Genomic DNA, 14,376 nt, shown 5'->3' with positions numbered 1-14,376 from the left:
GGTGATTTTTCTTTAAAAAAGGGGGGGCTCCCCATTATTCCTAGGATAAATTGTAAAGACCAGAGCTTGTTTTCTGGCCTAGCCTGTCCTTATTATCTCTTCAGCTTTATGTTGAATCATCATCATTTGCTATTTGGAAATACTTGTCACACATTTCACACAGTTTTAACTGCTCGACTGACTCTTCCAGAAGACTGTAACTTCTTCTGTGTAAAGACCAAGAAGTCTTTTCTTTTCCCTCATTAAACATGATGCCTGGTTCATTGTGTTTAGTGTATGTTGAATGGATAAATTGGTGCAGTACACTGTTATAGTCAATGATTTCTTTATATCTTAGTTTTATCCTGATTAGGTCATGCTAGTATTCTGTTGTAATTCTTGTACATTAATTTGCTTTTTTTGTCTAGAGGTAGCCTCTCCACAGTTAAACTGAACCTTGTAGTGTACATAATATTGTGGAGTTTTTCATTTTTGCTGCTGCTTTTTTACTCTGATTTATATGATTAATGCTCTGTCAGTGGGTTACTATTGTCCTAATAATAGAAATCTGTAGACAGTTCACATAGTCACCAACATAAGATAATCCTGTTGAACCTTCTTGTTAGAGTATATGAGTTCCTACGTGGTTTGGCTTGGTGTGACAATTAAGACTTAGAAAAGTGAGGCTAAAATTTTAAGTGTTCAAACCTGTGTTGACCCATGCAGTTCAAATCAGTCTTGTTCAAGTGTCAACTGTATTTCCCAATTACAGTGGAAATTCTGTCTAGCTATTTTTTTTTCAGGATATCACATACTTTTGTTTTCATATGCTTGTTCTAATGTTTTATTATAGTAAGACTGATAGTAAATAGTTGGTGTGATACTGAGATCTTTCCATGTTTAATTTTTTTCCAGACTTACGTATTTTTAATTGAAGGAAAATTGTTTTGTCTAGCTATAAAGTGTGATAAGACAAACTGTACTTAAACTTTTACAAAATAGAGGAAATTTGAAGAATAATTCTTTAAGAAATAATTCTTGATTTTTCTTTTACCTACATTTATTCTCATTGAACCGATCATGTGTTGCAGGTACAAAGAGCTCTGAAATATTAACAAGATTAGAGAATTGGGTTGTTTGAGTACAAAGAAGTATGTACTGCATTCAGTTTAAATACATACTTCTTAAGCATTGAACAGTGCTAAATTATTTCTTGATTAAATGTATTGGTTAAGAGGGCATTAGATTAGCTAAATAGTTTATTTACATTATAAATGATATCAGCTGTTGTAAGATTACTAGTTGCTACCATTCAATCTTGAATTTATTTATGATTAGAACCTTTGACTTGTGGACAGTTTGTGAAATACTTATATTTGTTACTTTTTTCAGGTAATACTTTTTGTAAATTAGAAAATTTGTTTTTGTCATTAAGGAAAAACTTTTCTTCTCTAGAAGTTATATGTTAATATTTGAAATTCAATAAAATTGAATAGTGTTGTTTTGGCTCAGGTAACTGTTAAAGATTATTTAAAATACATAAAATGACTGTTTTGGCATTGATTTTCAGGTATTCATATTACCATCATAGTAAACCTCACCTTTGAAAGTGTATACCGCAAAAAAAGAAAAAAGAAAGTGTATACTACAAGTAATAATTTAAAAATAATTTAAATTCTAAGTGAAAGAAATAATCTTTCTTTTTCTCTCCTTAGGTGGAATGAACCTTACTTGTTGAATATCTCCTGGTTACACGTTGGATTCACTTGTGAAAGAATCATTTTCCCCTGCGTGAAAGCCACTTAGTGGCTTATTAATTATAAATCCAGGGGTTGCAAAGCTTTTTGATTTTCCAGAGGAGGGACATAACCACTATATCGAATAAGCTTGATATTACAGCCAAAATGGTGCTGTCCCAGAGACAACGAGATGAACTGTAAGTTTCTCGGTTTTGTGTTTTTTTTTTAATCCTCTCATAAAAGACAAAGTAGTAGATTAAAATACAGCTTTGAGAGATGTATTCTAAATTAATACTGTTATGAGAGTTCAAATATTGGTTTGGGCTATTTGGTCTGAATATTAGAACTGGGTCTTATTTTGCCATAGCGTTATTTACCCTTTTGACATTATCATGTGTACTTTTGAAGCAGAAAAAACAAGTAAGTTATTTGGGATAAGTTTTATTCTAAGCTTGTCTTAACTATCTTATGTTCAATAGGAAGGTAGGTGCTTCAAAGCGCTTCATATTTTTTTTTTGTCTGGAATCCATGTATTAGAAAAATGAAATCTTTTATGTTATTGTCACTGCTAATGCCTTTCCTTTTTGTCTTACTATGTTTTTCATCTTTTATCATCCAATGGCTATTGTATATGAACTTTATGAAGTGGCTAATACAGTTAATGCAAGAGCATTAGTGAAAACAGCATGAAGTTATGTGACTACTACTATTTTATATTGTCTTAAAGCATCCCATATTTTATAGCATTCTGTTTTTATAGATGAGTATTGGGGGAACATTTTAACTTCATATTCTGGGTTTTCTTAGGATTTTCCTGTGGGTTTTAAAAAACTTCATTTGGAAATAATTTCAGATTTATAGAAAAATTGTAGCATTAGTACAAAGAATACTTCAGTTCAGTTCAGTCACTCAGTTGTGTCCAGCTCTTTGCGACCCTGTGAATCGCAGCATACCAGGCCTCCCTGTCCATCACCAACTCCTGGAGTTCACTCAGACTCACGTCCATCGAGTCAGTGATGCCATCCGGCCATCTCATCCTCTGTCGTCCCCTTCTCCTCCTGCCCCCAATCCCTCCTAGCATCAGAGTCTTTTCCAATGAGTCAACTTTTCTCATGAGGTGGCCCAAAGTACTGGAGTTTCAGCTTTAGCATCATTCCTTCCAAAGAACATCCAGGGCTGATCTCCTTCAGAATGGACTGGTTGGATCTCCTTGCAGTCCAAGGGACTCTCAAGAGTCTTCTCCAACACCACAGTTCAAAAGCATCAATTCTTCGGCGCTCAGCTTTCTTCACAGTCCAACTCTCACATCCATACATGACCACAGGAAAAACCATAGCCTTGACTAGACAGACCTTTGTTGGCAAAGTAATGTCTCTGCTTTTCAATATGCTATCTACGTACTTACTGTATGTTTTATCCAAATTCACCTGTTGTGTTTTTTTTTTACCATTTGCTCTATCATTTGCACCCTAGCCATGTGTAGTTTTTTAAAAACCATTTGAGAGTTATTTGCATGCATGAAGGACCTTTGCCCCCAGATACTTCATTGTGCAGTTCCTAAGAATAACTATTCTTCTATAAAACAGCAACTTCAGTAAAATTTAACACTGTTACTTTTTATTTAACGTACTTCAGTTTTGTTGCTTGGGCCAATAATATCCTTCGTAGCATTTTCCCCCCTCTCTGATATACCGTGAGTCCAGGATTGGGTTTATTTAGTTGTCATGTCTCTTTAATCTCATTTAATCTGAAACATTTCTTCAACCTTTCTTTGTCTTTTATGGCATTAATATTTTTGAGTAGTCTTTAAAATTTTTTCTTGTTGAATGAGAGATTCTTTAAATTCTGTAGTGCTTTACAGTTTTCAGATGTTTCACACATACTATTTCATATACTTCCATGATAACCCCTTTTGCCTCTCCCCACTGATGACCAACCACTGGCTTATTCTCTGTGTGAGTCTGCTTCCTTTATTTTTGTTTGTTTCATTCACTAGTTGTATTTTTTCAGATTCCATATATAAGTGATATCATACAGTATTTGTCTGACTGCGTAGTGCCCTCCAAGTCTGGCCATGTTGCTGCAAATGGCAAGGTTTCCCTTTTTTGGACTGAGTATTATTCCACTGTATATACACCACATCATCTTTACCCATTCATCTGTTGGTGGACAGGTTGCTTCCATACCTTGGCAGTTGTCAGTAATGCTACTGTGAACATTGGAGTGCATATATCTTTTTGAGGTAGTGTTTTTGGAGTGGAATTGCTGGGTCATGTGATAGTTCTAGTTTTAGTTTTTTGAGAAACCTCCATACTATTTTCCACATTGGCTGTACCAATTTACATTCCCGTCAACAGTGTTTGAGGGTTCCCTTTTCTCCATAACCTTGCCAGCATTTATTATTTGTGAGTCTTTTATTTATTTATTTATTTTTGGTTGCATCCTGTGGCCATGTGGCATCTTAGTTCCCTGACTACGGATCGACCCATGCCCCCTGTGTCGGGAGCATGGAGTCTTAACCATTGGACCAACAGGGAAGTCTTTTTTTTTTTTTTTTCCAAAATAGAGTGTTTCTCATTTTATGTTTTTTTCCTCATAATTAGAGCCAGTCAATGCATTCTTGGACAGAATACTACATAAATAATATTGAATTCTTGTCAGAATATCATAGCTAGGCGCATCCTTCAATGACGATTTTAATTTTGACCCCTCAGTCTCAGTGCCTATTGTCTCCATTATATAGTTACTGTTATTTCCTCTTCAGCAGATAAGTGGGGAGACACTTTAAGATGATGCAGACATTCTTTTTCCTATTGATATTTCTCCCCTAGATTTAACATCCATTGATGATTCTTGCCTGAATGATTCTTTACTACAGTGATTGTAAAGTGATGATTTTCTAACACCACTACTCATTCTGTACTTATTAGTCAGCACTCAGCATTTTACTGTGATCAGTGCACCTTCTTTCTCTTTCTTTTATGTATGTGTCTTTTCATTATTGGTATTAATTCACACGTTCTTAAATTTCCAGTTGTTTATCATTCATTACTATTGTACTGTTTGGGTGCTTGAATTATCATAGATTTCCCATAGGAGCCTCTTCAGTTTGCTCTTTTATGTACCCCTATCATTTTTTGTAAGCAATTCCTTACTTTCTAGGATAATAGGATGTCCCAAGCTTATTGTTTACTTTAACAATTTGTTTACCTCAACAATTTGTTTACCTTAACAAGGATTTGCCTTAACCCTAGAATCAGCCATTTCTCCAAGAAGCCCTGGTTCTTCTTAGTGAAAGTGAAAGTAATTCAGTTGTGTCCAACTCTTTGCATCCCCATGTACTATACAGTCCATGGAATTCTGCAGGCCAGAATATTGGAGTGGGTAGCCTTTTCCTTCTCCAGGGGATCTTCCCAATCCAGGGATCGAACCCAGGTCTCCTGCATTGCAGGCAGATTCTTTACCAGCTGAGTGGTATTTGAGACCAAGATATGGGCATTAAGTGTACTCATTACTAGGGATGTCTTTGCTTCAGAGCCCTTTAAGTAGACAGAACTAGGAAATACATATATGTATTAACACATATACAGACTCCCTAGCTCATATTTGTGCTAAGGTTTCTCAGTCTTTGCACACTTGACATTTGGGGCTGAGTAATTCTTTGCAGTGGGGGCTGTCCTGTACATGCTTGGTTATTTAGCAACATCCCTAGCTTTTGCCCACTATATGCCACAACCAAAAATATTTCCAGACGTTGCTACTGTCCTCTGGGAGGACTGGAATACTTCTAAAATAGTTTCAGAATTATTATTATGTTCATACCAGTGAAAAATCTCCTGGAAAGGGTCCAGAGTTTGAATGCAGTTCTTCCCCCATCCGTTCTACTGAAGACTGAGGGTGTATACTGATATACTGAGTGTGTAAGTTACGTAGATGCATTTTGCTTTCTCTCCCTCTTCGTGTAGTTACATCACTCATTTGAAATACAGATGGGCACATCCGTTCTGCTAATGGTTTTTCCAGTTTCTGTGTTTTACGTTGCACCTACTCCCCGTCTTTATTATGTATGTTTCCTTGTTTCTCCCTTCTTTCACAGTTAAAAGGCAGTGTACTCTATGTTCTCTTTTGCATTTTACTTTTTTTCACTTAACAGTGTCTCCTGGAACTCACTCATGTCAATTCACAGAAATCCTCTTCTTTCCCCACCCCTCCGATAGCTGGATAGTACTCCACTGTTTATACACCAGTTTTTCAACCATTCTTCTGTGTTTGAACATATAGGTAGTTTCCACTATTTTGTAATTGCGAAGAATATTGTAATGAGTGACCTTGCATATGTACTTTTATCTTATAGAGGGCATATCTGGTTTTTAATCATTCTTGTTTCTCTTTTCTTTAGATAGATTTTTTTTCTTTAGGTGGAAGATTCTTTTCCTCTAAATAACTTGTGAGAGCTGACTCCAAGTCTTGTTCATCACCCTCATAATCAGGATGAATATTTAAATTATGGCTAAGAATAGAGGTTTTAATTTGTCTAAAAATCAGTTGGAAGGGAAGAACCTAATTTCAGGTGGCTAAGTTTTTATAGAATTTGAGATAAGAATTGACTTAAAAGTGTTCATCAAGCAAAGTAGATTTGTCCCACAGATCTAAATATACATTTAGGATATGGATTTAGTGTCCTCCAGTTTTTAGGAAGGAAATAAAATGAAGGGTTTTGCTTTTTTTCCTGTTTTTGAAAACGATCTGAACACATATTTACTATGATAGCAAGAAATAAATGTTTATGTGCCTCTTACAAGTAAGATAAATTTTGGCACCTCGGTTGGCCTTTGTAACACTTTAGCATTTCTAAAGGTTGGCTAGCAGTTTAAACTATAAAATTATTTTAGATTTTTTTGGAATAGAAATGAAATTAATTTTTTTACAAACTTGAAACATAATTTGTGATTCAACCTAGCAAATGTGTATTGCCTGCCTTCTGTGTTCTTACTACTCTGGGGCATATAAACATGAGTAATAACATGAAACCCTTTATGTGGATGTGACAACCATCTTTTAGATAAATCAAGGGTGGGAGAAATTAAAATGATCCAATTTTACAGCTAGTAACAGAGGTAGTTTTCTGATTTTAAATTCACTATTCATTAAACAAAATTCCATTACCAAAAGAAATGTATGTCAAAATGTAAACCTAACCCCCTACTTTCTCAGTCCCACTTTCGAGAAGTGGCCACCATTACCCCTATATAATTTTTTTTAAGATATTTTCATATGTTACAAAAATTCCATGAACATCGTTTTTCTCCTTAAGATTTATAAGATAGAATTATACTTTACAACCTGTTTTTAATATTTTCTGTCACCCTTCCTATGAGTTTGGAAATGTTTGCTATCTGTTGCTGGTTCATCTAATAGCAACTTTTGTACTTCTTATACCTCTATTTCTTTATCAAATTTTATGCATTGATTCTCCCCAATGGAAGATGAAGGGAGTCTGTTATTTTTATGTTGTCCTGGTTGATGATATTTGTACTGTTTGATCTGATGTTCACTCCCTAATTCTTTCGTGCAACAACTTTCCTATTGTATTTTTTTAACACTTATATTGAAGTATAGTTGATATATAAATAACTATACACATTTAATATGTACAATTTGATGAGTTTGGACCATTCTTATATTCTTATTTTGATTACTGTATTGTTGGGTTGAGTTCAGTTCAGTTGCTCAGTCGTGGCCAACTCTTTGTGACCCTGTGAACCGCAGTACGCCAGGCCTCCCTATCCATCACCAACTCCCAGAGTCCACCCAAACCCATGTCCATTGAGTCGGTGATGCCATCCAACCATCTCATCCTCTGTCGTCCCCTTCTCCTCCTGCCCTCGATCTGCCCTCGATCTTTCCCAGCATCAGAGTCTTTTCAGATGAGTCAGCTCTTCGCATCAGATGGCCAAAGTATTGGAGTTTCAGCTTCAACATCAGTCCTTCCAATGAACACCCAGGACTGATCTCCTTTAGGATGGACTGGTTGGATCTCCTTGCAGTCCAGGGGACTCTCAAGAGTCTCCTCCAACACCACAGTTCAAAAGCATCAATTCTTCTGCGCTCAGCTTTCTTTATAGTCCAACTCTCACATCCATACATGACCACTGAAAAAACCATAGCCTTGACTAGACAGACCTTTGTTGACAAAGTAATGTCTCTGTTTTTCAATATGCTGTCTAGGTTGGTCATAACTTTCCTTTCAAGGAGTAAAGTGTCTTTTAATTTCATGGCTGCAGTCACCATCTACAGTGATTTTGGAGCCCAGAAAGATAAAGTCAGCCACTGTTTCCACTGGTTCCCCATCTATTTGCCATGAAGTGATGGGACCAGATGCCATGATCTTACTTTTCTGAATGTTGAGCTTTAAGCCAACTTTTTCACTCTCCTCTAACTTTCATGAAGAGTTGTTGGGTAGATTTTGTCATTATGTACCTTTTCAAGATGGACTTACAGATGGACCTCTGTGGGTCATTGCATGCCAGAGAATACTTTTTTTTGCTCTCAAAGTGAATAAGTAAAAAGTGAAGAATTTTTAGATTATACATTTTTCCCACTCAATTATAAGTATTAATTTTGCCATGTTTTAGATGGCAAAAAAAATCTCAAATTCCAAAAAAGCACAAATCACATAGGCCTCATTTGCTGATCATAATGCTATAAAAATGCAATCTGTCCATCTGAGCATTTAAAATATATACTTCTAAATAGCTGGAATAAAGAGAGCAAAATGAACCTTAGGAAGTGAAGAAATCAATAATACGGTACTCACATCAAAAACCCCTAGGATATATAGCCCACTACAGAAAATTAGATAGTCTTTAATGAATCTCTAAAAAAGAAATGAACTTTCAGGAAAAAGAAAAATAAGCCTAAAGGAAGCAGAGAGAAGGAATTCATAAATAAAAGCAGAAATTAATGAAATAGAAGATATAGCTTGGTAATTTGACAGGTAAAATTAAAAACTAGCTTTAAAAATAGACTAAAATGAAAGTGAAAAGACACAAATGAACAGTAATGGAAAAGGCAACATAAAATGAAGTCAGGTGATTTTCAAAATTATGAGAATGTTCTCTTAAGTTTGAAAATCTGAATGACCTGAGTGATTCTCTAGGAAAATATACGTGATCAGATTTGTTTAGGAGAAGTTAGAAAACTTGAATAGAACCTTGACTATAGAGGAAATGGTAAAAATAGGTACAGACCAAGTTCAGGTGATTTTTCAAGCCTAGACTTCCTGTCAAGTCTTTAAGGACCAGTAACTTCCCAGATTATGAAGTCTCTTCCAGAACATAGGAAAAGGTGGAAAACTTAGGAATTCATTTTAGTAGGGTGGAGTAACCCTGACAGCAACAGCAGGCCAAGAGGAAAATAATAAAGAACACTACATGCTAATTCTTATATGAACTCAGATATAAAGAAATATAACAACTGAAGCCGGTAGTATATGAAAAAAATTAATTATGGCCAAGTATGATTTATTGCAAGAATGTAAAGGTTTTTCAGTGTTTAGAAACCTGTTAGTATAATTACTGTATTAATAAACAGAAGAAAAAAATGTGGTTAGTCCAGAGAATATAAAAGTTGTATTCTTAATACCCAATCCTTATTGTTAGAAATTCCTTAGAAAATAAGAAATCAAATATTTACTTAATTTGATTAAGGCTTGTTGCCGGAATACAGCAGACATTAGAAATATCAAGTGCATTTCCATTAAAGTCTAGAACAAGTTCAGAGTTCCTATGCTCCTGCTACCATTTAAATTTGTATTTGAGATTCTAGCCAGTGCAGGGAGGCAACAAAAAGTATTAGAACTATAGGAAAGGAAGGAGACCAAGTGTATTTGTAGGTGATAGCATCTGCATAGGAGATCCAACAGAGTCAACAGTAGCTTAAAAATATGATATATTTATGTGTGTCTCTACACATAAAGATGTCTGTAAGATCTCTTGATAAGTCAAATAATCTGGTTGCTAAATAAGATGGTATAATACATTTCTGTTAAATACCCCCCCACACAGCTGTGCATTTCTTTTGTGCCTGTATCTGTGTAGATGCACAGATAAAGGCCTGAAGTGTTAAGCATGGTTACTTCTGAAGAGAAGAATGAAATTGGATAAATGTAGAATGAAGATGTGTGCCAGTATTGTTTCAGTATTTTAGAAGACAAAATATATTTATTTATTGTGTAAATAAAAAGTAAAAATTTAATATGTTTTCTTCTAAACAAAATAACTATAGATGATGATTATTCTCTGACATTATAGGTTGCAATGAAGAAGTGTTAGGTCAGCCTATTTCTTTTTGCTTTTCTGCCTAGGTACCCATAGTATCTATACACTTGTTCATGTTCCCCAAGCTAGGTTTTGTTTTGTTTTGTGTTTTTTTGGCTGTGTGGCATGAAGGATCCTAGTTCCCCTGATTATGGATTGAATTCCTATCCCCTTGCAGTGGAAGCATGGGAGTCCTAACTGCTGGACTGCTAGTGAAGTCCCTGGATGTTCTTTATGTTTTTCTCTTGGTATATTTGGTTATATTGTATTGTGTCTTTTGGATTCCTTTTATTTTTAGTTTTATGTTACCTTAGGTTTTTTTTTGAAAGTATAGAGTGTTCATCTATAATTTTCTGCTGCTTCCAGAGGTTATTTTTTCTCTCTATAGCATGCTTTCCTCTAGTTTACTTGCTTTGCTACTTTTCCTCTTCTCTTAAGAAAATTTGCATGGGTCCTATGTGGCATTTTTGAGTATAGTTCTGTTTTGTGGAAAGAGTGATGAAGCTGAAATAGCTTGAAATTGAGTGTGCTGTCTTAGTACACCTTTCTACCTAATTAGTATAGTCCTTTGCTCTTGGGGCATTTTACCTCTTAGTTTTCCAGGTCCTTCTTGGGTGAGCTAAATCTTCCTCAAGTCATCTCAGGCCTTTTTCGGATAATTTTTTGTTTGTCTTCGTTGGCTAATTCTGGCTGGCACGTGTAAAGCTAATTCCCTTAACCCTTCTCTTAAATCCCCCTTTACCTGTAGACAGTGTCACTGCCCTAAGACTCCCCCGTGATTGCTTGTCTGTTGCTCTCTCCAAAGCTCCTGAAAACCACTGATCTTTTTACTCTAGTTTTGCCATTTCTGGAAAGTTGAAATCACATGGTATGAGGCTTTTCAGAATTACTTTTTTTGGTATTTATTTTGAGGTTCCTTCATGTCTTTTTGTTACTATATTTTTAAGCTGTGTTTTGCTTTGGAAAAGACTTCCCTTGTGGCTCAGATGGTAAAGCGTCTGCCTATAATACAGGAGACCAGGGTTCAATCCCTGGGTCGGGAAGATCTCCTGGAAAAGGAAATGGCAACCCACTCCAATATTCTTGCCTGGAAAATCCCATGGACAGTGGAACCTGGTAGGCTACAGTCCATGTGGTCACAAAGAGTTGGACATAACTGAGCGACTGAATGACTTCACTTTCACTTTTGCTTTAGAAAACTAAACCTCTTCAGTTATTTGAGGGATTCAAGTTTTTCCTGTGTATGTATTTTAACATTGTATGTATTTAGTGTCTATTAGAAAGTGACTCTGTCCTGGCCTTTAAAAAAAGAAAGTAAACATCTGTACTTTGCTACAAACTAAAATTAGATCTGTGCATAGGAGTACACTGCTGCTGCTGCTGCTGCTAAGTTGCTTCAGTCGTGTCTGACTCTGTGCAGCCCCAGAGATGGCAGCCCACCAGGCTCCCCCGTCCCTGGGATTCTCCAGGCAAGAATAGTGGAGTGGGTTGCCATTTCCTTCTCCAATGCATGAAAGGGAAAAGTGAAAGTGAAATCGCCCAGTCGTGTCCGACTGGCAGCGACCCCATGGACTGCAGCCTACCAGGCTCCTCCGTCCATGGGATTTTCTAGGCAAGAGTACTGGAGTGGGGTGCCATTGCCTTCTCCAGTACACTGCTACCTGTGTGAATTAGAATCTCTTAATACTTTGGCAACAAAGGCAAAATACATGAATTGAGTGCTGGGACTGAAATGAGACTCTAACTGTAGTTCATACCCTTTCAATTTCAAATTTATTATGTTAAACTATATTTTCATTGACTATAAATATAAGTATATATTTAGACATACACTTCTTAATATGTTGCTTTCATCTAGCTTGTTTTGAGGTTCTGCTGGCTTTATATTTCCTTGGGGTGATAGAGTATGAGCCCTTCTGAGTCTTCAAAGGAAGATTAAAGTCATTCTCAGTTTGTGTTATATTTAATCTTTTTATTCTTTGAAAGCTTTTAATTGAAATATTTCATTCAATAGAACGCATCATATTCTGATCATTCCAAAATAACAGATAATGATGTACAGCCCATGGGGTCGCAGAGAGTCAGACACAACCTAGAGACTAAGCACACATACTGTAGGAGGTGCTGGTATTTTCTGTTGTTAATGTTAGACTTGTCAAAACAGTAATAGTAAATAAAGCATATTTCATTTGTGAAATTGAACCAAGATTATAAAATTGCTTAATGTTTCAAGATATACATTTCAGCATTTATTGAGTGAGATGTAGGCATCTCTAAAGGTAATAAAGATGTGGTCATCAATGTCAAAATTGTTGGTTTTCTGTCGAACTCATACAGAGCTGCAGAACTTTTATTGTGTCATGACATTTTAAGTTTCACTGAACTATTTGATTGTATTTTAGAAGATTGTATTAAAAGAGAAGTCATACTGAAAAGAGAGGAGGGCAGTGCCCCAAATACAATTAAGGAAGTTGAGAAAGTTGTATGCTGAGTGGCTCCTGTTTTTTGTGTGTGTGTGTGTGTGAAGCTGACGGTCAGCTGAAAGGTGGGATACAGTTAGATGTTTGAGAGTACAGAAAAGAGACTAGGGACAAGTGAATGATTCATCAGGCAGCACTGGAATAACAACCATGTATTATGACTTGACCCTTACAAGTTTTTTTAGCCAGGTAATTCTAGGGATGTCTGTTGTAAATATCTGATTTTAAATGATCTTTACTCTTATGCTTTAGGGCTTATTTATGATGCTCTTTGTTTATTTAGTTGGTATCCCATCTAATCTTCCTATATGCTTCTGATAAGTAAGTCTTTTTAAAATGTCACTTAAACTGCTTTTTCTTGCCTTGCATGTCCTTCATAATGTTTCTGTCCTATCTTTCAGCCATTTCTGTCATAACTTAATCTCATTTCCAGTATTTATATCTATTATTTATGTGGATCACTTTTGGAACAATTTTAAGTAATGGTGATTATAGGTATTCTTTTCTTGTTCTTGGCATTAATGCAGATATTTCTAGTGTTTTACCGTTAACAGTTATTTATTGGTTGAAGGTTTGATGGATTTCTTTTTAAAATATTAATATCTTTTTTAATATTAATGAAGACCTTTCTGTTGTTAAAGAATGTTCTAAAATCAAGAATGTTGAAGCATTTGATCATACAGATATTGAGATCTTCATCATATTCTCATTCCCAGTTCCCCTCAGTATACCAGGTACCTGTTCTTTTACTTAATGATGAAGATAAAAGTCCACTTACGTGATTTACCTAAATTTTATTTTCCATTACTTCACCACTGCCAGAATTAGGTCTCATTGTAACCTCTTGCTGTGCTTTACTTGTCCCAGGACTGGTAGTAGTTGAATCCTGGCCTACCCTTTTGAAATATATTCAAGTGTGATGATGAAGGATGATTATTACAATCCTTTGTCAAGGCACAGTAGGTTGGAGAGGTATAAGACCTATGGCCAAGAACTTACCTTATCAGTACTGCCCTTTCCCCAAAGTCTCAGTGGGTGCTGGTAGCATACTTAAGAAACCATGTTACCTGCCTGTCTGAGAGTTGGCTAATGTACGGCAGCAGTTTGTGGAATGACCCGCAGTAGTGTCTCTGCACGTGCACTGAACTTTATTCACATCTTCACCAGGACTGTGTAATTCATCTTGGCGTTTGTCTCAAATGGCATTGCCTGGGTCATTGTGAGGGTTGTCTTCTGTAGCAGGGCACTAAAGACGATGATGTGCTCCTGGTGGCATGAACTTGCATGCTTGATCCTGCTGGGTCTTGTCTTCCTATTATCCTGGTGGTGTGCCCTCCTAACCCGGTAGGGATCCCACATTCATAGGGCCACGGCAGCCTATTAGAGCAGTGCACATTAACCCCACTGCTTTCCTCATTCCTGAATAGGTGAGATCAGTGTGTCCTTTGTAATGGACCTGGTGAGAAGACATCTATTTGTCAGTTTCTAACTCAACCTTCTTTTTCCTCATATAAACAATAAAGTTTGACTATTTATAGAATTCCTAGAACATTTTTATTCAGCCTTAGAGTACTGGAGTACAGAGTTTGAAGAAACACTGTTATTGTCATTTTGGTTTCAGAAGACCTGAATTTTGATTCTCAGCTTCACCATTTATTAGCCAAAAAAAAAAAAAAAAATCTATTTAAGCTCTATGAGCCTTGGTGTCTTTACCTTTGAAAAACAACATCCACTTCGGTCCCCTGTAGTGCATGCTCTGTAATTGTCTCTGCTTCAGTTTTGTTGGTAAGAAGTGCTGGGGACCCTGAAGTATTCTGCTTTTATTATGGTGTTATCCAATCTTTTTAGAGTCGTTTTTGT

General features: G+C 36.0%; 1 protein-coding gene across 2 annotated transcripts in view; it reads left to right on the top strand.

The window, feature by feature from the left end:
• The window catches only part of PAFAH1B1 (platelet-activating factor acetylhydrolase 1b, regulatory subunit 1 (45kDa)), a 68,018-nt gene that overhangs the window by 29,133 nt on the left and 24,509 nt on the right, over positions 1-14,376 (top strand). For both annotated transcript variants that reach the window (XR_827155.1, XM_010861310.1), the window contains exon 2: positions 1,695-1,915. Coding sequence is in view for 1 of the 2 variants with exons in the window: in XM_010861310.1 (XP_010859612.1) it covers positions 1,884-1,915 (32 nt within the window). In the remaining variant the exon portion in view is untranslated. The remainder of the gene's footprint in view (positions 1-1,694; positions 1,916-14,376) is intronic.

Source organism: Bison bison, unplaced genomic scaffold, assembly GCF_000754665.1.
Source record: "Bison bison bison isolate TAMUID 2011002044 unplaced genomic scaffold, Bison_UMD1.0 scf7180017864472, whole genome shotgun sequence".
NCBI classification, from domain to species: Eukaryota; Metazoa; Chordata; class Mammalia; order Artiodactyla; family Bovidae; genus Bison; species Bison bison.
Note: the sequence above shows the minus strand (reverse complement) of the source record. Positions and strands in the feature narration are given on the sequence as shown.